A 26,842-nucleotide genomic window follows, 5' to 3' on the forward strand; every position below is an offset into this window, starting at 1 on the left:
CTTTTGCACTGTTGTTTGTCGCTTGCATCAGCCAAATGGCAAGTACAAGCGGGCGTAAATTTCAATGCACACATTTTCTGCGAAGTGGCAGCAAAATCGGTTGGCTGCTGCGCCTATATAAAGCAATTGCTGATCTTGCATAGAACCACAGAGTAATTTCATTTGTCAAACGCAACAGTCAAGCAATCATGGTACAAAAGGCAAGTGTCTCTACTTGTGGGTGTGTGTGTGTGCTCACGCACGCACCTCCGCCAAAGGATTAGCAAAATTGCACAACTCCTGTCCAAGCAACTGGCTACTGCTGCAGCTGCTGCTGCTTAGAACAGAAAGTTAACGCTTGTTGACACTTTTCTTCTACTTGCAGTTGATCATTCTTAGCGCTTTGGTGGCCGCCGCTAGCGCCGTCGCCGTCCTGCCAGGTCCCGGTTACCCAGGTCTGGCGTTGCCCGCTTTGCCCGCCTTGCCTGCACTGCCAGCTTTGACGAAGATCGCTACGCCTGTGCTGCCCGCCATCACCAAGTACGCTGCGCCACTTGCCGTCGCCAAGGTGGCCGCTCCCGAGCCATACGACCCCAATCCACAATACAGCTTCAGCTATGACGTACATGTGAGTATGAGCGCCGCGTTAAAGCCAACGCTGACACATGCTTAACAATGGCTTAATAACCGTTGAACTTTCGCTTTTTATCACCTCTCATCCAGGATGGTTCAACCGGTGATGTGAAGAGCCAACAGGAACAACGCAGCGGTGATGTGGTGCAGGGCGCCTACTCGCTCATTGAGCCTGATGGCACACGTCGCATTGTCGAATACGCCGCCGATCCAGTGAACGGCTTTAACGCAATCGTTCGCCGCGAACCACTCGCTGTTAAGGCCGTCGCCCCAGTTGCCAAGATTCTAGCTCCAGCACCACTGGTGTCAGCTCCACTGTTGCGCGCACCAGTAATTGCGAAGGCCATTCCAGCCATCCCAGCTCTGCCAGCCTTGCCAGCCTTGGCCGGCTTGCCAGGATTGCCAGCGCTTGCTCACGCACCACTTGCTGCACCCATCTACCACGGTTAGACGTGTGCTGCATGTTTAAGGAAAACAACTCTTCAACAACAACAAGCACAACAAATATACTACACTTAGTCAATTCACATATGAGAAAATGTGAAGTATTGCCGTTGCCGACCTCTTGCCGCTGCCATCACCCCATGATTGAATGAATGACAACAACAACAACATTACACATTACAACATTATTCGTAGCCCTCTGCAAGCCAACAAAACCACCAAACAAACAGACAAACCGTCCAACAAAACAACAGCATTGGCATTTGCTCCGCCTAACGGTGGTATGCCGCAAAGTGCATCCGGGTTTGAAGTGTTCTCGCACGGCAGCAGACGGAATTCTACTGTAAACGTTTTAACAAATACCGTAAGAACAACCGTAATAGTAGTAGTAGTAGTGGTGGTAGTCGTAGCTAAAACATACACACTCAATCACATACATACATGTACGCACTTCGAATTCGCACTTCAGTTGGTCTCCGCTCTCTGCTGCACACTATTGGAGTCTCCCAGCCGAAGGACGTTGACAACGAGGCACTTTGCTTAATGCTTACTATTATTATATGTTAATCTCGTTGGCTTGTTATTATATCTCTATAAATATTTATATATGTTCAAATATCTCAATATTTCATACATATGTACATTCACGCGCTTTACCATCTTCTTCATACTAAAATATTATCTTCGTTATTCGTTACAATTCTCGTTTTTTATTAGTTATTTTAAGGCTGTTTGACCGCGATAAATACCTACATTACAATTATTGTATGTTAATACTCATATGTAAACCGAATAAAGTGTATCAAAGTATGCAATTTCAAAATAAAAAACAACTTTCTTTTAATTTACAAAACAAATTAATAAAAAAAAAGCGAAATGTTCTTAACTTTGAGAACATAAACCAATAGTCAGAGAATATATGTACATGTATGTTCAATATAACATTATATGTTATGGAAAATGTTAACGGATTTCACTTTCCCTGAAATGATTGCTCAAATGATCATTGACCAATTCAACCCATGATAATTTAAGCATCATCTCAGGAATATTGCTGATGAAAGACTCTTTCCATAGTTATTAAGAAGAACCAATTTGACGATTTCTCGTTTTATGATTAATATAAGATTTTATTAAAAAATCCATTATTTCTTCAATAGATGGCTTTAGTAATTTATAACTCCGGCTGTATAAGTGGAATCGCTATATGGCGTTAGATAGATACGACATCGTGCTAAAAACCGTAATAGAAAATTTGCGATTGCTTGACTCAGTGTTGTTTTCACTTCAAAGATCAGATTCAGAAAAGAGAAAATACGCCGTCTTTCACATTTTTTCTTCGATAAGACAAGCAACACAAACCAGTTGGCTGAAAATATGAATAGTGTTTATGGTCTTGATACTAATACTAATATACTTAAAAAAAACACAGAAACTTCAAATTTAATGGAAAAGTCTATTATCATTTTTAAGAACATTCTTTGGCATTTATTCATTGAAAATTATCTCTTTCAAATGTTGATGTTTCATTCGTTGAGTCTAATTTTCGATGACTCGCTTGATCATTTCTGGACTGGTCACAGGCGAATGACTCGCGAGATATTTTCCTCCAAGGTCTGAATCGAAGCGGAATTGTCCGCATATCCCACAGAAAAAAGTCTAACGGTGTGTTGTTACACGATCTTGTTAGCCAATCGGCCGGCCCAAAACGTGAAATTATCAGTTTGCCGAAATGTTCTCTCAATAAATGCATTGATTGATGCGAAGTGGCGCCGTCTTGCTGAAACCAAATGTCGCTGATATCACAAGTTTCAATCCAGGCATCAAAAATGGTCGGTTATAATGGCACGATTGGTCGCCATTGACGGTTACGTTTTTTTCAGCATCATTTTTGAAAAAATTTGGACCGATAATTCTACTGGCCCCCAAACTTTCTTGTTTACATACCCATTGAGCCAGAAATGGGCCTAGCCGCTAAACAAAATGTGGCTCGAAAAAGGCTCGGCTCAGATCTTCTTGGAACTTTTCAAGAGCCCATAAAGCGAAGCATCGTCGCTTGGGAAGGTCGAGCTTCGGATTCCGGTTTTGTACAAGCTGTATTTTGTACGACATAAAACGCGCAGAAAAATTCGTGATCGAATTGCGGTAAGCGCGAGCTATTTGTGACCAAGCCAGAATTGATGTCCAGGAGTGTTGTGCTCTGTAGTTGTGTGCCCTTACATTCTCTTACTTTAGACCTATGGCAGCTGTCAACAATTATTCCATATTAACAATGTAATGGACCATTCATAATAACCACGCCAGGTCACACACTCGGAGGTGACTCGCCAGAAGCTCCCAGAACTTAGTAGGAGTGTTTGCTCATTCACTTTATCGTTAAGAGCTGACACCAAGGGATTACACCTGTTTCTGTATATGGTGAATGATTACAGTATGACCGTAAAAAGTAGTCCCCTTGGGCAGCTATACAGCGATTCCAGCGCGTTTTCCATGCTTCGTAACATTTCTGGAACGCTTCGACTGGGATGTCCGCGAGCACCCTCGTCACGGCCGCCTGGATGTATGTATGTAACCGACTCAAAATGGGTTCCTTTGACCACCGATTTTGTTTTCGGAAACAAAAAAAGTCACAGGGTGACATGTCGGGCGAATTGGCCTCAAAAGAAGTTTGTGAAATTCGTTGGTTATTGGTTTTTTGCTAATAAGAACGAGAGAATGAGAGCGGCATCATGAAACGACTTTCAAAATGGCCACAAGTTATCAAAGGAATCATTCTAACTATCCTCAGTAAAACAAATACGTCACTACGGTCAACAGAAGGATTCAAAGGAATTTACGAACATGAAAACACCAACTAAAATAAAAAAAGTTATCTTAGAACTGGAAGTTCTCTTGGAACTGAACCAGTCCGCATTCGCGAGATTAAGGTTGAAAGTTCTGGAATCTCATATTTTCTGCCTTCTATTGGCATTAACGGGAATTGAAATAAAGCACCTAAGCAGAGTAGGGTTGAGAGGTAAAATGCTCTGCCGATACTTGAGTTCACACCATGGAAATTTTGGCTTCTGGAGCAATCCAGCTGTGACGATTTTTGCATGCCATTCACATAGGTTTTCTTGAAAATGATTCTGAAAATATTATTGCTGAAAAAGCTTTTATTTTAATTTTTGGTAAGTTTTTTTATATAGGTCGTGTTAAAGATATGTTTATAACAAATAGTTGCGGCCGCCACTAGTCTTTGTATTGTAGTATAGTTCGACTTATTTCATAGGTAGATTTTAACAGAGAAATTATTATAACAGAAATTTTCAAAATTTTGAGAAAATCGTAAAGAACTACTAAAAGCAAGAACAACCATTTTGTTTTCCTAATATTTTTTTTATTTAAAATAGAATAACAGAATAATAATTGATATATTCTGACGAAAATTTAACTGGCAATGCTTTCAATGACTTATGTCCGGGATATTCTCTTAATCTTTGAAGCAAATAAATATAACTGTCGATCGAAAAATATCACAAAATATGCTGCAGGAAAAAATATTCAGGAAAACTCCTCAACTTCCGCAGAAGCATTAACATATTATAGCATAGAATTACCACATCGCCAAAAATTTAAATTAAATTGAGTTGAATTTATTGCAATCACACAGTTTCAGCAACAGCAACAGCTATTTTTCTTACACAGACAGCTTGTGTACATATTTGGGTATGTATGTATTGTATACTATATAAATATATAACACATTAAGTAAAGAATTGCAAAAATTTCATAATATTTTATTAGATTTATGAGTATGTTGACATTTACTCGTGCAGCCCGTTGCGGCACCCATGTGACCAGTCAACGCGCCACAAAATATGCGTAAAATTAAAATTGGAAAATTTCGGCGGATATTACATCAGCTAATGCACTTTCAATGTAGGCCTACTTACATATATAAGCATGCGTGTTTGTATGTATTTCGTGCAATTTTCGGTGGTGATCTACAAGTTGATTGGGTGTGGACAACTGAACTTTTAGTTGAAGTGAAGTAATAACTATTTTATTGCAAATTAATATATAAAAGTATATATATAGTATGAGTAAGTACTCATGTGCGTAAACAGTAGGCCCTGGTATAAATAGAACTTCGGAAAATCAAAAATCGGTAAAATAGCCAAATATTTAAAATTTTCGTAATACATATAATACCTTGAACTGGAATAATAAGAAAACGTCGGATAACCTTTATGTATATATACGACGGTTGCCTTATATAATTCGGGATTAGAAAGACAAAAACAATTATTAATCATTATTACTTTTCAAAATATTCTCCATTTAAGTGTGGAAACTTTTGCATGCGTTTGAACCAATTGCCAAAGCACCTTTGTCACTCTGATTAAGGTGTATCCAAAACATGTGTTCTGAGCGTATCAAACGCCTCTACAGGTGTAAGGTAAAACTTCGACCTTTTGTTTATTTTTTACGTACGGGATTAAAAAGAAGAAGATAAAAAGAAGTCGTTCGATGAATAGGCGCTATCAAATCGATCGTTTCATCAAGTCGATGAGTAAGAGCTCGCATTGCCGTGGTGAAGAATGATCCGTCTTCTGGTGTTAATACCTCTGATTTTCTGAAAGACAACTAGCAAATAAATGGTAGCGCTCGTATATCAAAGTGTTCTGAGTATCTAAAACATTAAAAATATCGAACTTTACGATAAAGTAGTGAGTTGTGAGTTCCTAAATATAAAAGCAACCTACGATTAAATTATCATAATGACGAGTGGAGTCCACACTATCTGTTCGACTGTCTGTCTGTTATATACGCATACTAATCCCTCTGGTTTTGAGATATCGATGAGAAATTTTGCTCCCGAAGGAGCTGCTCATTAGCCGGAATCGCCGATATCGAACCAGTATGGGGTAAAAACTAATCGATCAAGCTTAAGTTTTCTATGAAAATTGTTTTATTTGAGAAATTATATTCACAAAATTTGACATAGTTCAACATTATTTAAGACAACGCCACTATATCCGTACAAATTGTTTAGATCGCCATTCAAACTGAGCGATCAAAGTGAAGATAAGGAACTCTCATGCTATAAAAATGCCCTGTTAAGGGTAATCTAATTTTGGTAGAGCTGAAATTTAAATTTTTCTTTGACACTCCTCTAAAATCGCTCCTGCGATGATTATGCAACGACTCTTGAAAACCATGAGTAACAATTTGTGGGCAAATATCTCAATTTTATTTTTGGAAATATAACTACGGTTCAAGGTAGCTTCTCTAAAACTAAGTTGTGCAACAAAGCTGAAAGAGCGATCTTCGAGCACAAAAACCTCAATATTTTCAAATGACTGTTTTTTCGAAAATAATAATATTCGTAGAAAATAAATTAGACAAGAAATAAAGTTAATTATTACTACTAATTATTAAGTAATAACCATAATTCCTGACTACCAACTGAATTCTACTAAAATACCGGTATAATTACAATTCATTAATTCATTACTTGGCAATTCTAAAGCAGCCTCAAAGCAGTCCAATTGGCATTCAAAATATTTCACATTTGTTAATGAAATCGTTTTCAAGGTGTCGGCAAATCAAAACATCGATTACAAGTCAATTAACAGCTGTGTGCATTTGCAATACGCAATGAAGAATAAGAAACTCAAATGCACACACACATATGTACATTTGAGGCAAAGAGACAATAAATAAATTTTGAGCACCTAATGAGTTGTAATAAATAAGAAAACCAAAAAATTTGTCTCAATCGACAACTGGCTTGGGTGTCGCATTGCGTTTCATTTGCTTGTCTGTCCGGTTAAATTAGATCAAGTGCAATAGTTGTTATTGTTGTTTTATTTATTTTTGCTTATGCAAATGTGGCTATCGAATTATTTTATTTTTTTATACAATTTACGGCAAGCAATTAGTGGACGCGCCCCACCGGTCGCAGCAAAACGGATTTCGGCACGCATGCGTTGCGCACACACACACACACACGTGCACGCAATTACTTAAGCGTTGATGAAAAATGCACGGTATTTTAATGTGTGTGAGTTTGTCGAATATGTCAAGTGGCTATTGATATTTTACTCGGCTAAGAACTCGATTTCGATAGTCGAGGACACTTGTCGCAGCGAAAATGTCTTGATAGTGACCGTTCTAAGAGTCCGGCTTGCACGCATGCGCAGCGTGCACAATGTCAATGAAAATGCGAAGGTGTTTTGCATAAGTGGTTTCTCAAATATATAATTTTAATTCGCGAATTGATTAATTGTTCATTATATTAGAGATAACTTAGGCTAGTTTTATACCTATTGACCGAAATCATTTAACAAGTTGAATTTTATGCTAAGAGAGTATTCGAATCACAAAGGGAAGGAAATAAAACAAATACACAAACTAAATTTCGATTTGAAGTTATGTATGTATATTGTGAAATAAAGAAAAATCGATACAAGAACTTGATATTGTTCTCTTCAGTTTGTATGGCAGCTACATCCTGTAGTTGTCCGATATTGGAGGTTTCAATACATAACAGCTTCTTGGTGAGAAAAAGGCGTGCGCAAAATTTCAGATCAATATCTCAAGAACGAACATGGCTAAATCGACTCAGCTTGTCACGTTTATCATCTGTACACATATTTTATAAGGCCTCCGACGTTTTTATCTGAGTAATACAAACGTTGGAGGATGGAGCCATGTGCAAAAGTTCACATAAGTGAGAAAGGTTTTCTGAGCCTCATTCACTTGGGAGTGGCCAGAAATAATTCTTTTACTTATGGCTTATGGTCTTGCACTAAGTATCCTCTGGGTACCCAAAAAAGCATCCGATTGAAGGCGAGCTAAATTAAAAACCGTACCAATGAAAACTCAATACTCTTTTGATGACGACTCATGCAAGCGTGTTAAAGATTGATTTAAGGGCATGCACCTGGAATGTCCGGCCCCTTCATTGGGAAGGTGCCGCTACCCAGCTCGTCCTCGTTACAGTCCTGCAAATAATTATTTGCGCTGCAGAGCTTAGTCGAGCAGGTACAATCTTCTATAAGAGTGTACAGCTGCTGGCGTAGGCCGATGATATCGATATCATTGGCTTCAAAACTCATGCCGTTAGTTCTGTTAGGGTCTGGTGGTGAAGGAGGGCAAGACGAAGTATCTCCTGTCATCAGACAAACAGTCGTTGCATTCGCGACTTGGGTTCCACGTCACTGTTGACAGTCATAACTTCGAAGTCGTAGATAACTTCGTCTGTCTTGGAACCAGTATTAGCACCAACAATGCCAGCCTCGAAATCCAATGTAGGTTACCAACAGGTGGTACTTCGGACTTAGTAGGGAATTAAGAACTAAAGTCCTCTCTCGAGGAACAAAGATCAAACTCTATAAGACACTCATTATTCCCGTCCTGCATCTGATGCAGAGGCATGGACGATGACAACATCTGATGAGTCGACGTTACGAGTTTTCGAGAGAAAGGTTCTGCGGAAGATTTTTGATCCTTTCCGCATTGGCAACGGCGGTGAGCGAATTAAGATGCAGTGGCTACGCTGCCTAGGTTTTGTCATCCGAATGGATGAAAACGCTCCAGTTCTTAAAGTAGTACCCGTCGGGGAATGCAGAGGAAGACCTTCACTCCGTTGGAAAGATCAGGTGGAGAAGGACCTGGCTACACTTGGAATCTCCAATTGACACAAAACAGCGGGAAAGACGAATAATTGGCGCGCTGTTGAACACTTCGCGTAAGCGGTGTCTAATCGTAAAAAGTTAAATTAAGAGTATAAGGACTTGAAACTTTATAAGTATTCAATCAGTTTGTATGAATTTTCGTGAAAAAGATTCATTTCAACCATAAAATCGATACACTTGCATATTGCACACCTCTTGGTGAAGAAACGTGTATAATCCGAAGGTCAGTAATCATACTGTGAAATTAATAAAGCTTAAGAAAATTAATTTAAGTAATTAAGCGTTAAAGTACCGTAATCACGATCACATAATGCATTGCCCTTCTAACTAACCGGATTGACAGACACCACAACTACCCAATTAAAACTGAGACGATAAGAGCAAAACAAAAAAGGAAATATATCACATAAATCTCAGCTGCGAAAACGTCAACGAGAGCGTCACATGAATTCCTAATTAAAAACTGCAAAAATAATAACAGTTATATTTCAGTTAGAAAGTAAATCGATACCGTGATGGCGGCTGTGCTCGCTACGACGGTAGAGATAAAGAGAAAATGATATTAAAAGCACAATTACACGTTTTAATTTAAACTGAGTTTAACGCGGAGCTGCCTAATTTCTCATAAAAACGATTTAAAACGTTGTGCCTGCACATCACTTAAAGACGCCACGTTCAATCCGGTGCAATTGTTACGAATCAAACTTTGATTACCTTGATTACTCGAAATAAAATGAGCGACGAGGCAAAGAGACCGTTTAAAAGTAAAAATAAAATCAAATAAATGAGAAGAAAATATGCGAAAACAAAGAAAACGAGACACATAAAATCCGTCAGCGCATTAGTTAAATCGTAATTCGTTTGTGTCTTATCCAGTGGCTTAGCTAAAAATAAAAACTTAATTACTCGTCTCACAATCGCCGTAGTTCGTTGGCACATTCAGCACGCCACAACAATGCGACAGCCAAAAGTAAGGTAAGCAAGTAATCATAAAGTGAAATTATAACTGCACAGTACTTAATACAATTTGCAGCAAAGTTATACGCTGTGAATTCCACAATTAAATCGCAAGCGAAAAGGGAAAGGCGTACGATCGCTGCTAGTCGTGATTATGTCATGACGCGTTCGAGTGCACAAGGCACGGCAGACAAATTGCGGCTGCCCACTACATGTTGTACTAGCTGGCACTAGACCCGCCCGTGCGCTTCTCATTTCACTTACCCCGTAAACCATGGACCACGCGGTCCATACAAAAAACGTTTGGCCATCTTCCAGCGCTTCTTGATGTGACTAGTTGTGGTCTTTTGCGCAAGCGTAGCGGCATTCAGACGTGTCATCTCCTCGACTTGTCGTACCTTCCATGGCATTACGATTTTTTGCTGTAAGAAGACGTTGGATGAGAATTAAATGTTAATTAAGATTATAAAATTTAGTTTTTAATGTCGAGTAATTCAATTTGTTGATTCTCGAAAAGACTCAGTTCAATTTATTTTAGCCCATTTCAGCCCACTTCGTTCAATTTAATTGGACTTTATTTTATTTCTTTTTTTATTGGATTTGAAAAGACCCACGAGATGACGGGACTTAGGAATATCTTACCCAAAAGCCCAGCCTCGCCCGGTCTAACAGTGTCCAGTCAATAGGTGTTGATTCTGCTATACAACGCTGGATCAGAAGCCTTTTGACGTCTGGACGGATAAGAGCAGAATGGAACGCCCAGAATGTCCAAGGAAGTCTGCAGAGGTACTCCGCAAGGTGGAGTGCTATCTCTGCTTCTATGGACTTTAGAGGTGAATATGTTGCTAAGAAAATTGGAAAGCAAGACCCCTATAAGATACCGGCATATGCGGACGGCATTGCCATCTTAATAATAGTTGTCTGCAGACCATTAGCAGTATTATGACTACCACTCGCAATACAGTCCGGATTTGGTCATAGCAAGCGGGCCTGGGGTTGAACCCTGAGAAAATGGTTCTGCTTGTGTTCACAAGAAAGCACAAAATTGCCTTCGATAAATGGGACACAACTCTCTCTCAAGGACCGCACCAAGTACCTAGGGGTAGTCTTGGACAGCAAACTGCTCTGGAAGCACAACGTGAAAGAAAGAGTGGGGAATACTAGCAATCCTAAAGGATGACTACTCCTCTTGGACCTAGCAACTGAACTCCGTCTGTTATCGCAAAAGACCAAAACTGGTCTATGTGGGTCTTTTTGGCCTACCAGATTAACCTAACCTATTTTACTTCGTTATAAGATTCACTCGATCAAAGAGACGTCGGAGGTCTTTTAAAATATCTTATATATATAAAGGGTGATTTTTTAAGAGCTTGATAACTTTTTTTTTAAAAAAAACGCATAAAATTTGCAAAATCTCATCGGTTCTTTATTTGAAACGTTAGATTGGTTCATGAAATTTACTTTTTGAAGATAATTTCATTTAAATGTTGACCGCGGCTGCGTCTTAGGTGGTCCATTCGGAAAGTCCAATTTTGGGCAACTTTTTCGAGCATTTCGGCCGGAATAGCCCGAATTTCTTCGGAAATGTTGTCTTCCAAAGCTGGAATAGTTGCTGGCTTATTTCTGTAGACTTTAGACTTGACGTAGCCCCACAAAAAATAGTCTAAAGGCGTTAAATCGCATGATCTTGGTGGCCAACTTACGGGTCCATTTCTTGAGATGAATTGTTGTCCGAAGTTTTCCCTCAAAATGGCCATAGAATCGCGAGCTGTGTGGCATGTAGCGCCATCTTGTTGAAACCACATGTCAACCAAGTTCAGTTCTTCCATTTTTGGCAACAAAAAGTTTGTTAGCATCGAACGATAGCGATCGCCATTCACCGTAACGTTGCGTCCAACAGCATCTTTGAAAAAATACGGTCCAATGATTCCACCAGCGTACAAACCACACCAAACAGTGCATTTTTCGGGATGCATGGGCAGTTCTTGAACGGCTTCTGGTTGCTCTTCACCCCAAATGCGGCAATTTTGCTTATTTACGTAGCCATTCAACCAGAAATGGGCCTCATCGCTGTAGACCATAAATCGGACGTAAAGCGCGAAACACATTTCGAACCGAACACTGATTTTGGTAATAAAATTCAATGATTTGCAAGCGTTGCTCGTTAGTAAGTCTATTCATGATGAAATGTCAAAGCATACTGAGCATCTTTCTCTTTGACACCATGTCTGAAATCCCACGTGATCTGTCAAATACTAATGCATGAAAATCCTAACCTCAAAAAAATCACCCGTTACATAAAAATAATTAACGTGATGAGCTGAGTTGATTTAGACATGTTCGTCTCTCTGTCTGTCTGTCTTCTGTATATACGCGAACTAGTCCCCGAGCCTTTGAGATATCGATCTGAATTTTAGCACACATGCTTTTTTTCCCCAAACTGAACGTTTTTTATGATTTACAATTAAATTTTCATACTTTACAATTAAATACTCACATTAAAAATTCGTCGGTTTTCTGCTTGATAAGTACCGCGTTTCTTCGAGGCTGCTTTACAGGCCTCGTAACATTCAGCCCAATAACGATTGATTGGCTCCCAAAGGTTCAATTCGATTTCACGTTGATACACATCATGCAATGGTTTGACCTGCAAGATATAAATGTAAGATTCCGAGTGAATTAAATTACTTGATAATAGAAATGAAAAAGAGCAATAAAAAATAGAGAAAAATATTTAAATACGTTATGAAATTAGTAAGCATTTCCAAATAAATTAATATATTCTATTATCGATCTTACAGACCCTCATAAATCGAAAAAGTGCTTTAAGCATTTCACAAAATTTGTCAGGGTGACTAACATCAGTTTCAGCTATCACTTCTAGTTCGCTGAAATTAAGTACTTGTACAACATGTACGTAATAATGTCGATAGTTGGATATAACTTCGATAAACCAAAATTATTTATTTCACTAGATTTTGCTCCAAACAAAATTTTCATTTTAAGATAAAGTTCAGATGTACTTGTTTCCATCATTTCTTCTATTTCGAAGCTAGTTATAGCGACTTTGGGTTGGTCAAAACGAGAATGGTTCCCAGAACAGTCAAACTTGCCCAAGTAACAAGGACGACAATTTATATCACACCAGCTAAACAACATTCCTTAATATATTTCTAAGATATATTATTGCTACACATGACAGCACTGAAGTCTATAATTAATACCACAATATTCCTTAAAAGACAACATGGCATCAGTTCAGCATTTTTCGAATATTACTGCAGGGCGCGCCAAAAGTCGAGTACACAAATCCACGCGTTCAATTAACAAGCACATTCACTTGCAAATTTTCTGACAAGCACACATGTACATGCAAATAATCTACCCACCAGCCGTGCATCTTTTACTGTCGAATTATGCTAATTGCGACAATGATCTACGCTCATTTGTTACCGCAGACAGGGGCCACAACCCAACACTGTCGGCTGACAAACGAGACAAGTGAATCATCTGCAAACAATCTGATGCGCAACAAGCAGTTAAGTGCATTTTGCTGCTATTACCAAATGTTATGTCATGCCAAGCGTGCTATTGCAACAACAATAACACAACAAAAAATAACAACAACAACACACAACGCTAACATAATAGCAATTGTAACAACGGCAAGCAAGTGATTAAGAAAGAGGAAAGCCCACACGGTTTGCACGCATGCGCAGACAAGTGATTGCAATGCATGAAATTAGGAAACACACACACAACAATAAATGTGTACACATTGTAAATATGTACTACAAATGTATGTTTGATGGTTACATGCGTCAAGAGACTGACGGAAAAATGTTATGCACAAGCAGCAGATAACTTAATATACGTACATGTATGTGTATATGTATGTGTGTGTGTGTGTTTATAGGTGGAAGTATTTGATATAGATGGGGCGATAGCGATGCTCTGCACAAAAACACAGACAATCATTTAATTCAATTTCAAAAATACTAAAACGTCGGAGTTGGCTGCATCCATTTGGAAACGAGTCAATTGTTTGTGTGCAAATCACGTGACTTCATCACACATAAATCTGTAAACAACAAGAAATGTATGCACGGAAATAGTTAAGGACGTTCGAATTCGCGCGTAATGCAACTTTATTTATAGTATACACTCAAGATCAAATTTGACTCGGACTGGTCTATTTAAGGGGTTAAGATGGGTTTGAAAATTTCAAAGAATCGATTTTTTTGTTTTTTGTTTTATTAAATAGTACAATATGTTTAAAATATTCTCCGAAAATTTTAAGTCGATCCGAGTTAAATTCTTAGAGATAGACTTTTCGGAAGTTCCGCCTATTCGGCCGTTCAAATCCTTGTAGATTATGGTTTCAATGACCAAAACGATTTCAAGTTGGAAGAACAGGCAAATCCTTTTGACTAGGCCTAAGTAAATTCTATTTAAGGAAGCTTTGTACCAAACATACATATATAATACATAAACCTGATACCCAGCTAAAGAGCTGCCATACCCCAGTATGATTTCCCATCTTTGGGTATAAAAAGTGTTTAGAGAAGGCGTAGAAAGCCTCCAAAAGTATAATAAAGTTAAACCGGATTCCCCTCAGGCGTAACATAAGCAAATGGACAAGACATTGCAATCTTTTACGAACACTTCTCCAAACAAAGATGGGAGGAAAACAAGCAAAAAAAAATTAAAAACAAATGAGAAAATAGAAAAGCGCAAAAGTTCAAGTTCAACCATGAAGTAACAGCACTGCCGACAGCAAGTGGCAAAAAAACACTTTCCCACTTGTTACAAACCGCGCAATGTCGAGTGGCTCTCAACAGGGGCTTTCAACGATCCGACTTTGATGATGTTGTGTCGGCATGCTGCAATAGGAAAAACGCAAGGCATTTAGACATGGCTTAATTGAGATTTGGCAAGACACGTGATTATTCGGTAGTTCATAAACAATTTGTGACACTTTTCCTTGCAACAACACAACAACTGCAGCAATAACAAGTGGCAAAGAAGCCAACTCCGAGGCGCAGGCGTGGAAAATTGCGACGAAGTTTGTTAACAAATTAATCAATGCCAGGCAACAAATTGTGCAACCAAATGCTTTATGGTAATCATAAAGAGTTCCGCCTATTGTAATATTGCTGGGGAAAAAATATTGCCGAGAAAACAAAAGTTAAAGAAAACTGAAAAGCATTAAAGGAAATAGCGCAACTTACAAAGTAAACGAAATTGTGAACAAAATTTCAAAGAAATTAAATAAAAGTAGAGCAAAAATAGGCTAGCTGAAGACAAACGAATAACACAATCGAAAAACTGAGCAATAAAAAGTTGCAAAAATGCAAAGCAAAATCAGCCAAACAGTCAGGCGCCATGTCATTGGGGCACTGCGACCGCAACAGCTGCGACGTCATACATATTTAATATGCACATAAAACCATAAATACTGGCTGTAAAGTGCGACTAAAGCGGCAGAAAGAAGACACAAAAATCGAAAAATTGACTGTAATGTTGGCAATAAAGCTTAAGTCGTGATAAAGTAGACACCATCAGTGGGCTTACAGTAGCGGAACTAAAGGCGGACGCAACCCGTTAGTCACCTGCAGCACAGAGCGCATGCCACTAATGGCTACATGAAGTCACACAGTGGCTTTAAGCGCGGCTCGAGCATTGATTTAAAATGCGCTTAAGCCACTCGGCTGCTGAAAAGTACAAAACACATACTGATGATGCTCAGTAGCGCAACGAAAATTCGTTTTGGAAGCTTGTGAACTTAAGTGGAAAACTGTGGGGAGCTTTGACATCGGACATGGGCGTCCATGAGATTTTCGTCAAGTGGGGTTAATGATGGAGATGAATTCGCGCAATTATTCTAGCAATCTTAACCTTCTATTGAAGTTATTAAATAATAGAGAACCAAGAGCATCATATATGGACAGCAACGGTGGCAAACCTCAACCAAAGGGCGGTGGATCCACAAAGTGAAATCGAACGACCATCTGTGAGTAAACTGACCTAGGAACCTGGAAATTCACCTTGAAGCTTTCAATGCTACATAATTCCGTCATTACTATAGACTGTGCTGCCCGAGGTGTACAGAGTGCATAGAAAAATCTGAACACATTCATTTCTCTGCTTTATTGGCGTAAAAATTATATCCGAGTTTACAACAGTGCGCCAGTCCTTCTTCCGTTTTAAATAAGTGGAGGTCGTGGCTTGAGTGTTTTCGTACAATCGGACGACATGACCTAGACAGCGTAGCCGGTGTCTTTTAATTCGCTGAACTATGACAATGGCGTCGTATATCTCATATAGCTTATCATTTCATTGACTGCGGTATTCATCGTTGCCAAGGCGTTAAGGACCATAAATCGTCCGCAGAACCTTTCTCTCGAAAACTTGTAACACCGACTCATCAGATGTTGTCATCGTCCATAACTCAGCACAGTACAGAAGGTCGGAGAAGATGAGTGACTTATGGGATTAGGCCTTTGTTCGTCGACAGACTATTTTCTATACGGCTACGTCAAGTCTATGGTCTATGCCATTGCAGCAGTTTCGGCCGATTTAGTCTTGAAAACCGTCGAAAATTATTTTAAGTGTCGGGGAAATACTGTTATCTTCCGTGATAGTTAGAAAATCCATAAAAAAAATTAGAGAAATAGAAATTATTTGCTCAAAATCGAAAATTTGTATGGAGTCATTTGGTGGTCTCGCCTCTGGCACTACCATTAGTTCCAAAACAGCAGAAATCATTTACAAAATGAGACCAAATAAAAACTCTTTTTCCATAACTATTGAGTCCTTGCTTTGAACTGTTCAATAGTGCAACGAAGTTTTGAAAGAGAGAAGTGAGTTACTGACCACTTATCACCCAACATATAAGTCTACCGTGTAGGCCCCAATTAGACTACAAAATTTGAAGTTTGGTTTTCCCACCTCCTCGAGAGGTAAGAAGAAAATAATATGACTATGACTTGCCGTGTGAAAAACCGGAAAATATAAATATGCTGTGTAAGGAAAAGCACGCGACCAGTAGAATTCGTAGATGCACCAAACGATGAGCGCGCCCAGCTCAACGCCAGCAAATAGAAATAAACGCCATGCCGTGGCGCCACACAATGCTAAACAAAGCACACTAAGCGCACATTATTGAGTTGCTCGTGAGCAGGCGGCAACAATTGCTGCCACTTAAGAGGCAAACAGCTGCAACAACAACAGCCACTGTAGTGGCCCTGGCAGTGGCAAAAGAAGTCGAAAAAGCCAGCAGCAACTCCAGTATGAATACAAACGTCTATTTTCATTCATTCTCACATATGTACATACATATACATATAGCTACATATGTAGACTTATAGTTTTAGCAGTGGCAGTGGCAGCGGCGGCAACACGATTTGGTTAGTTGTCTGCATTTTCATTAAAAACAAGACCACTTTCTTGCGATGGGTTTAGTAGCTGAAAGAAAGTCAACGTGAAAGACGTGATGAGCGCGAGTGAGTTGCTGAATGCGCTGGCGACGAAAACTTGGTGAACAAAAATTTTCCACAAGCACGAAAAATAACGGTGATTTTGTAGACAAATATTTAAAAGCATAAAATTGCATTGAATATATATATAACCAAATGAATACCCGATTGAGTACCCGAAATTATTGAAATTAAGTGAAAAATTGTGAGTTCTGCTGCCGTTTAACGCGAAACACAACCCGTCGAGTTCACAGCGCAATATAACGGTGATCATGCGGCAACTGTGGCAATTCGTTGTAAGTTCATGTAGCGAAAATAATAGCTATTTGTTAATAAAAGTGCTTCAAAAGCAGCAGCTTGTCGCTGCATTACATAATTACACAATTGTAAGCATGAAAAAAACAAAATTAAGCAGATAAGTATTGTAATTAAAAATCGTAATATATTGTGGCGCTTGTTTCCAAGTACTTGGCTGCAAGTCAGTTAAGAGTGAAATGTGTTTGCTGTCGGCATAAATAAAAACAAAAATAACCATGCGTTTGTTTTAAGACTCGCGTGTGCGCTTGGAAACTATGTAATTTTTAATTAACACCATAAATTGTGAAATATAATTAGCAAGATAAATTGTATTAAAACAATAAAAGGGATAAGCGCACGTCCACTTATCGCTTTTTGTATAAAATGCGAAGAATGCAAATGAAATATTCAAAAATGTAACATACACTCAATCGAAGGCAGTGAAGTGAAAGCGTTCTGCGCTTCCGCGAAAATCGAATTCGAAAATGTGTTGGCTATGCGGAAAATGAAAATGCGATCAGCGGCAAATGTGGGGCAGCCGGGAGTTAGCGGTGTAATAATAATGCAAATAGTAATTGAAAATAATGGCAATTGATAAGGAAACAAGAAAATATTAATTGCAAAACATGTTTAAAATTTATCATGGAATAAAAAGTGGTTTTCAACAATAAAAAATTTATAAAAAATGAACCATAAATTAATAATTTTAATATAATTAGATAAAGAAGAAGAATAATATAGTTAATTGTAAATAAAATGATAATTTTATTACGCGAGGGACCTATCCGCATACGTGCCGAGTCAGCCGCGTCATGAAAGGCAACAGCGTTTTTTAAGCGTCGAGATCTAAAACTGCTCAGCTACAGCAACAGAAATTTCAAGAGCTAATTTTTTTCATTTTTTTTATATTGAAGGTGCTTTCCACCTACATAATGGCGGAATTTTTAGTGAAAAATAATAGTTTACACTTTAAATGGTTAACAAAATTTTTTTAACAAAACAAATTATCAAAGAACAATATTGGGAAGATTTGATTATAATTTGACAAATTTTTCTTGGTTTTTCATTTTTGGATAATTTCCAGCGCAGAACACCTCAAATTGTTTTTTTTTTTTAGGACTTTCTGGGGGACCTGTTACCGGCTTATGTTTCAATATTTCTGCATGAAAAAAATACCCTACATTGTCAAAAGTGTGCCCAATAATGTACAAAAGACCCGAATAAAAGTATTCAATCCATATTTAAGATATAAATTAGCAAAAAAATTTTTTTTTTTTACCTAGAAACCCTAACGCCTCCCTTAAACGACTAGTGTTGGGAGGAAAGCTCGACCTAGAATCTTATCGAAAATACCCTAAGACGAAAAGTAAAAATTGTTTTTGAACCGACTCTAACTTGTCAGAATGGATTTGGTAACTAGTGTTCCTTACAACAAAAGCAATATATACCCTGATGGGAATAAAAATATCTATGTTGCAACGATGTGCACTCTTCTGAACATACGAAAACAAATCATAAGCTAGATTCCAGATAACCAGTAAAAATGTTATTATGGCGGGAAGCTTTCATATTGAAAACAAGAAAAAACGTAAACTTCGGTTGTGCCGAAGCTATAATAACCTTCACAGATACAAAACATTCCTTAAAAGAACTTGATTCCGATTGTTCAGTATGTATAACAGCTATATGCTATAGTTATCCCATCTGAATACTTTTTTCGGTGATTATATTATTGCTGTAGCTAATAGGCATTGCCCAATTTTTTGAAGATATATCATAAAACGTTTTCCATGCAAGCACTTGGATCCGATCGGTCCTTTTGTATGACAGCTATACGCTATAGTGATCTGATGCTATAGAGGGTGGATAGATAGATAGAAAATAATTGTGGTCTTGCACTATGGTCTACTGAGCCCTCTCCTTTGTCACATATGGTCACAAATGTCCTGTACTCTGAAAAATCCCAGAAGAATAGGGGGTAAGTGTCATGGTTGTGATCAGATTTTGCTCAGCCTTTTACTAAGAGAACGCCATGGGAATGTCATAGCCAAATTTTGTTGAAATTGGTGTGGAAATTTCACCCAGAACTAGGTAGTACAACGACACAGTGTAGTTATTGAAATGAATCATATGAAGTCCTAACGCTTAGGGAAGCTTAGCTACCACTTAGTTCACGGATATCACGCTTTTAGAAATTGAAGGTTAGTCACCTACCTTTTTTCTGGTTTCTGGTGGTGAGGCAGTTAACTAAGGCTGATATAGCTTACAATTTTCAGACATTACATGCATTAGACCTCCACCGTCGGTAAACCCCACATAACACCCTTAGCTCTTCAATCCGATTTATAATACAAACCTCTTTGTTTAATATATAAACAAATCGTTTAAGGAGCTATGTACCTCGAATGGAGCCCCTATAATATATTGAGGTATTTCCAGCTGCAACACATCGTCATTATGTACGTAAGTTACCTTTTATATATCAGAATTTGGCAATCCTAGAGTTCCAGTCTGGCAACTTAAAACTTTATCGTCAAGTTTCACATTTTTGATGTTATACATACTCAGAACGTTTGGACATACGAGCTCTATTTGGGTTGTTTACAGTAACTTAAAATATTCATCTCGGACAAAACATTTAATTAATTCGTTTTCGTTTTGGATTAAATCGGCATCAATGAACTTCATTCGAATTCAAGGACTAGTCTTTATCAATGGTTTGGTGGATTCAGTCGAGATCGTAGACCACTCCTTGACGAATTTAGTGAAGGATGTTGTTCGCCCACGAAGCACTTCTAAGCAAATGGTTGTTGGTTTCCCAACTTTTACGTTTGATAAAAATTATAGGAATGTGGCATACATTATTTTCAACTTAATTTGAATCCTTGACACGTATTTTAAAAGTGAGTGGAAAAAGTCGGTAATGTATCAAGACCAGGGTTAGAGGTCTCTTACCGCATACCAGCTGCAAGAAAGCACAATTCACATTTATTATGTGACTGAAAGTAAGTAGATATAATAAAAAAAGCTATTTGCAGCGTGCTTCTATACACATAAGTGGGAAACTAAAAACAGTTGCGCTAAACGAGCCATACAAGTTTATGACTCAATTGCGGCGCAGACTGAAACTCGATATTCAATACTTTTATGTAAATATTTGTAAGCAAATCCTCGTAAGTAGTAACTGCAATATGCTCGAACAAATGCGATTGCGTCGTTGAAAAGTGAAAGTGCCGAAAAATGGAGAAAAACACTGCCAAAAGTGTGCGCATGCGCGGCGATAAAGCGTGGGAACTACACATAAGCATGCAGCGCTGGGCCAACAACTAGGACCCACAGAACGGCGAAACATAACAATCTCGTTATCTAGCGGAGGTAAAAACACGACAAGCGTAAACAAAAGCCAATAGAAAAGCTAAAAAGTCATTGAACGATAGCGATCGGGCATAATGGCGACAACAAATGCATTACGCACGCAATAACCGGTGTGTGATCTGTGATATGAACACTCGTCTTTACATAAAACTGGTTAATTGAAAAATAAATGAATGAATAAGAAAGAAACCGGCGTGCATTGGCTATCCAGTCGGGATTTCTGTGTTTATTTATTGATATTTTTGCCATTTATAGTTTTATTTATTTGATTAATACACCTATTGCCATTTATATAAATACACGCATGCGTACATAGCTGGGGATATGCATTTGGCGTTCGCATAGAGTATAAGAGCGTAAGCTGGCAGCCACAATGATCACGCATGCGCAGCTGTTGGACGTGTTTTCCACACTTGGACGAAGTCGTCGACACACAGCTGTGCAGATTACAATAGAAATATCGATAATCGCTAGATAAATGACTACATATGTATGTGCGCAAACACTGCATAGCAAAGTAGAGGGTGAGCCGGTAGGTTCATGAAAACTTCAGTATAGTCTGAAAAATGTGTTCATTCAAAGAGGATTACATAGGCTTATACATACTTGTATATGGAATAAAATAATAAGTAAACGGGGCAAAGTCTTTTACACTCAGCCGAAGATCAAACTTCACACTAAAATACACTGAGCGAAATAGCTATATGGGACATAAATGGGTTTTCTTTTATCATACTATAAAATATCAATGTAAAATATTTTTAACCTTCAACATGTTTAAGAATTTAATTCAGTTTTTTATTGTAGAAATTTTTACTTTTTCAAGAACGTAGAATGAAATAGATGTATATGGGACAAAAATATTTAATTTAATTCAGTGGTAAGGAAACAACATTTAAAAGCTTGTATGGCATCTTAAGAACACTGAGATCGATTTTGGCCCATTTTTTTTTTTTAATTGCGTTTTTGAGCTGTAATTGGGAGTTTAGTTGGCGTCCACCTTTGTAAGAATGCTCCACAGGTTTTTCATTACATTAAGGTGTAACCTAACTGCAAGCGGTGTCTGGCCACGGTAGCTAAAAGCAGTCCAGGTCATAAAGGAGCCACCGTGGAAAATTCACATTGTCGCAGTTCACGAATATCTCTCCAATACTTCTGACAATCCGATGGTTCCAGCCAAATTGAATTTTTTTTCATTGCTAAAAATTATGAATTGCCGTTCATCATCCCAGAACTCATGATTATCTGCAAATTCCAGTCGAACCGTTTCATGACTTGTCATAAATTTTGGTTTGGCCAGTCGCTTTGATATTTTAAATTTGAACCTTCACTCAAAATTTGTTGAATTCTTCTTTTTGTAACATTAAGAGAAAGTTCACTTCCTATTTGGTTCGGGTAGATGTTTTATTGACTACTAACCGTCTTATCTCTCTTTTACACCAGTTCTACGGGTTCTACGGAGCGGCTATTTCATTTTGGGAAAAAAGAAATATTACACCCATCCAAATCTGAATACGGTGCTTGGTCGATGGTATTCATTGTGTTTTTGGCTTTAAATTGGGTCATAATTGTGGCCCGATGCGATAGTGAATTATCATCGTGTCGATGAATTGTTCTTCCACAATTCCGGCCGTTTTCGACGGATATTCTCACTCAAATGCCTCAATATGGCCAAAGAAAACTCTTTATTGATGTCGAGCTCTCTTGCCATCTCTCTGAAATTTACCCGACGATTTACAAGCACCATATTCTTAACTTTTTTTAATAGAACGAGGCTGTCTTCAACGATCTTTCGACCGTCTTTGAAGGCTTTGTACCATTCGTAGGCTTGTTTTTTGATAAAATTGAGTCACCTTTTCCTTTTCCAACATTCGCAACGATTCCGAACACTAAAGTTTGAAGTACAAAATTTGAGACAAATTCTTTGTTCAATATTTTTATCCATTGTAAAAATCGTAGTGCGTTACTGAGGTGTACCGAGCAGCTGCTGTAAACAAACTGGTTGATAGATCGGGCTCACACTTTGCATAGTAATTAAGGACAGTGCTGCCAACTTAGCAAAAAACAATATTTTGAAATTTCATTTACCCGGTGATTCAATTACAGTTTCCGGGTGATTTTTTGGCACAAGGTATATCATATAGTCTTACAAAAAACCAAAGTTCAAACACGAGTTCGTTTAACGGCATACCCGTTACATAGAAAATACAAAATTTCACAAAATTTCCAATAAATTCCTGTTTACTAACCCTGTATTTATATGTAAAAGCTTTATTACTGTTTTCTGCATTGTTATGACACCCGTCAGCCACCACCTTTCAGCTTCTTTTACATGCAAAATTCATTGTTAAATTTAATTAGGAATAATCACAAAACGCGTGCGTATGAAATTGATAATAATTAACAATGTTTGACATTCAACTTCTGTATGTCAGAAGCAAATATTCACTGAAGAACAAAGTGAAATATTTCAACCCTGATATTCACAGATTTATAACCACTGGGAGGTTACATTTATTCAAGGTTGTGAGCTCAAAGATATTTGAAAGGTTTAACTTATGTATGAGGAAGGAAGAACGAGGTGACGAAGGTCATTGCAGGCGTTTTGCAAGAAGTTATAAAGAGCTTTCATCCATTTTTGGTAATAGATCAAGTTGAGTTGACAAGACTTCATTAAGAACTTTCACTTTTGCCCTGAATGGTTAACTGGAGGATATAGTGTTCGGTAGGCCTCTACAGGATCCTAATTACTAACTTATCGATTTTAAACTGGACACCGATTGGGCAAAGGTACAGTATAAGTACCTATAACCAATGTTATGCCAAAGATAAAAAATTGAATCGTCAGATCAATATACCTATAGCCAATGTTAGAGACCGAGTGATTTCGATGGGCTAAAATTGTTGATCTTTTGGGTCTGAGACAATTTTTGGACAGAAATATCTCGTTCACCGCCAAACTCCTATTATCGGGGGTATCGGCTATGGGATTAAGGGAATCCAAACTTTTTCAAAATAAATAACCGATTTTTAAATTTCCCGAAAAACACGGTTTTTAAAGAAGATTAACCTGAATATTCATTATTGTTTTGCAATAGCATAGAAATTATAGTAAGATTGGTCCACTCTCTTCTCAACAGATTTATGCCACAATACTCTCTTTGTGCGAGGTATGCAACAGCACAACAACAAAACCTTATACAGAAGATGAAACAACGACAATAATACCGGTTACTACAACAACGAACTCAAATACGTTCGAAACAACAACGTTAACAACGCCAACTAATTTGTCAGAACCATTGCCGACATTAGCAGCGAAATTGGTGCGACAGCGTCGGCAACACCCGTACACCGTTATTAGGCATGTGGTCCGGTCCCCGAAACGCGGCACGAAGTCACGCCGACGACAGAAGTGGCCAAAGTACAAATATGGACCACCAAATTACAGCATCGGCCACCCAATCACTTACTATAAGCCAACGAAACAATATTTACCCGAGATATCAGAGGCACCGAAATATTCGTCAATCGACGAATTTGATTTGACAAATCACTTCAATTCCGCCGATTATGATGCGCATGCACCAAAGGGTAATCACTATGAAGATCAAACCATGGATTTGGATTTCTACAGCAATACGGACCACTCGTTTCCGGAAGAGCCCAAAGTCACGCATATAGAATACAGCACTTATGATGCGAAGAAAGAGGTGCCCACCTATTCGTATACGTCGACCAAAACGGAAATTAGAAAGCCATATTTGAAAGTGCAAAACTACAAAGGATCGAAGCATCATGGTGGCGGTTATGAAATGTCTAGCAGCAGCAGCGGAGATTCGGGTTACGAGGATACGCACTCGTTCATACCACCCGACAATGTCTACGACATGCATCCGATGAGCAGCTACGATACGCCTTCGCCGCAGCATGACGGCAATTATTACGACTACACACCAGTAGACACGAGTTCGCATTCGAACACGCATATACCGGCGGCAAAATATGGCGTGCCAGATACGAATATACCGGTTCTTTTCACACCACCAGCCAAGCAACCCGATTATCACGTCCCGAAGCCAACAGCCGCAGATAGCTATAGCATTTATGATAAGAAGATACCAAATGCGGGCTATAACTCGGTGAAAACATCAGGTCATACTAGCTTTGCCGAACCACCGCCAAAAACCAATGTCGAGATCACCTACTCGCCCTCTTATGAGATCACCTTACCACCATCAAACCATAAGCCTGCAGCGGTAGAAGATTACCGACCAGTACCTGGTCACTTTGCTGAGCCGCCAGCAGAGCCGACGCCTTCTTATCATCCACCTAAAGGACCGGTGTACCGACCTACTACCACGTATCGAATACCTGAAACACCAGCACCACCTGCATATAGTCCAACTCCACCACCTCCTCCTCCACCATCTTATCACCCGCCTGAGACGCACGATCCACCAGAGTCACATGCACCGCCATCATATGATCTACCCGAATCACATGAAATTGCCTCTTATGAAGAAACCGATTTGCATGAGCCGCCATCTTATCAACCACCCGAAATGCATGCACCTACATCCTATGAGGTGCCCGAATTGCCTCACGCCCCACCTTCCTATCAGCCTCCTGAGCCACCAATACATCCGCCGTCAAGTGGTTTTGAAGTACCCGCGCCACATCCACCGCCAGCATACAACGCACCCGAACCACCGCCACCTCAACCACCATCCACCTATGGCCCACCCGGCCCAAATTTTTCAAGTCCATCCGCGCCTTCGCAGTATCCACAGCCTGACTACATATCACCGTCGAATAATTTGCCCATAAACTCCAAATACATGCCGCCAGCATATGACTACCCAAGATCGAGTTATGAAGTGCCCATCTATGACCCGATACCTTTCGAGGCATCGAACAACGATGAACACGAAGCATATCCGCCACATACATTCGAAAATCAGCACATCGATAATCACGCACAATCGGCATCCTCACCCATACCAACCGCCGATGCACCAGCAACGCGTCATCCTGCGAATAACTTCAATACGCCATCACCTACAAGAATTACGAAGGGATTTAAAGTGAAAACCAAGCGTAAGCGTTTGCGTAACAGCACACCGGCTGTCACCACCAAACATATATTGGACGCGCCCGAATTGGAAGAGGCATTCGAGGCAGGTCAACGTCATAAGAACCAATTGGCGCTAAGCCCCGACACTGTTGTCAATGAATCCAATTACGTGGAGGCACAACGCCATGACGAGCCCAACTATTTCTTGCCCACCATCACGCCGGATGTGGGAAACGATAACAGTTACGTCAGTACCGCATGGAATCCCATACGTATACGTGCCGCAAGTACGCCCACAGCACTACCTGCCGCTACGGCAACGAAGGCTCAGACACCCTCAGTACCGGTACCGGCTCCCACGGCCGCGCGACCGAAAGAACGTCGACAAAATTCTGGTCGTCAACGACAACAACAACAACAACAATCAGTGGCGCCATCTTATACGCCGACTAACGGTGTAACTACGAGAACACGACAAACAACAACACCGCAACACAGCGCAAGTGAGAATAATCAGGTAACGGTAGATAAATCGCGTTCATATAGTTATTATGGCGGCACTTCGACGATACCGAAAGTAAATGATCCCAGTACATATCGTACACGAGCTAATACTTATAGGCAACCGACAAGAGCTCCACCTGTGACACGCCAAAATGTGCCGACGTCTAATAGAGACAGAGTTAGAGATGAGCCGGTGCCGCATCGCACAACGAAAAGCGTTTTCGAAACGACTTATTTCAAAAGTCCGCGAAATGAGCACCTGGAACGGCATCTGAGCGCATTCGCGCAGAGTTTGCCGAAAAACCATAAACTATATTGAGTATGGAATATGCTGAAAGGGGTTGGGTAGAAATGTAGGAATGGGAAAAATGCGGTTATGTCTAGATTGGTAAGATTTTTCGATTTTTAAATAT

The 26,842-nt window shown here is 39.2% G+C and overlaps 3 protein-coding genes across 4 annotated transcripts in view; 2 read left to right on the top strand and 1 right to left on the bottom strand.

Moving 5' to 3' along the window:
- LOC105231483 (neurobeachin-like protein 1) overlaps positions 1-26,842 on the bottom strand; it is a 104,548-nt gene that overhangs the window by 66,974 nt on the left and 10,732 nt on the right. For both annotated transcript variants that reach the window (XM_049458545.1, XM_049458544.1), the window contains 2 exons: positions 12,196-12,345; positions 9,963-10,120 (listed from right to left, as the gene is read on the bottom strand). In XM_049458545.1, the coding sequence (XP_049314502.1) occupies positions 9,963-10,120; positions 12,196-12,345 (308 nt within the window). The remainder of the gene's footprint in view (positions 1-9,962; positions 10,121-12,195; positions 12,346-26,842) is intronic.
- LOC105231415 (larval cuticle protein A3A) lies at positions 95-1,889 on the top strand. Its single transcript, XM_011212704.3, has 3 exons — positions 95-200; positions 365-607; positions 703-1,889. The coding sequence occupies exons 1-3, from the start codon at positions 189-191 to the stop codon at positions 1,060-1,062; spliced, it is 615 nt and encodes a 204-aa protein (XP_011211006.2). The 5' UTR covers positions 95-188; the 3' UTR covers positions 1,063-1,889.
- Positions 16,664-26,766, top strand: LOC125778914 (uncharacterized). Its single transcript, XM_049458546.1, has 2 exons — positions 16,664-17,472; positions 23,989-26,766. The coding sequence occupies exons 1-2, from the start codon at positions 17,449-17,451 to the stop codon at positions 26,746-26,748; spliced, it is 2,784 nt and encodes a 927-aa protein (XP_049314503.1). The 5' UTR covers positions 16,664-17,448; the 3' UTR covers positions 26,749-26,766.

Source organism: Bactrocera dorsalis, chromosome 5 (genome assembly GCF_023373825.1).
Source record: "Bactrocera dorsalis isolate Fly_Bdor chromosome 5, ASM2337382v1, whole genome shotgun sequence".
Classification (NCBI taxonomy): Eukaryota; Metazoa; Arthropoda; class Insecta; order Diptera; family Tephritidae; genus Bactrocera; species Bactrocera dorsalis.

Bases quoted from the DNA above. Each gene is read 5' to 3' on its own strand.
- LOC125778914 (XM_049458546.1), top strand. From the start codon at position 17,449: ATGCGGCAACTGTGGCAATTCGTT. The intron at 17,473-23,988 runs GTAAGTTCATGT...TCTTCTCAACAG, and splicing joins GGCAACTGTGGCAATTCGTT to ATTTATGCCACAATACTCTC.
- LOC105231415 (XM_011212704.3), top strand. The intron at 608-702 runs GTGAGTATGAGC...CCTCTCATCCAG, and splicing joins GCTTCAGCTATGACGTACAT to GATGGTTCAACCGGTGATGT.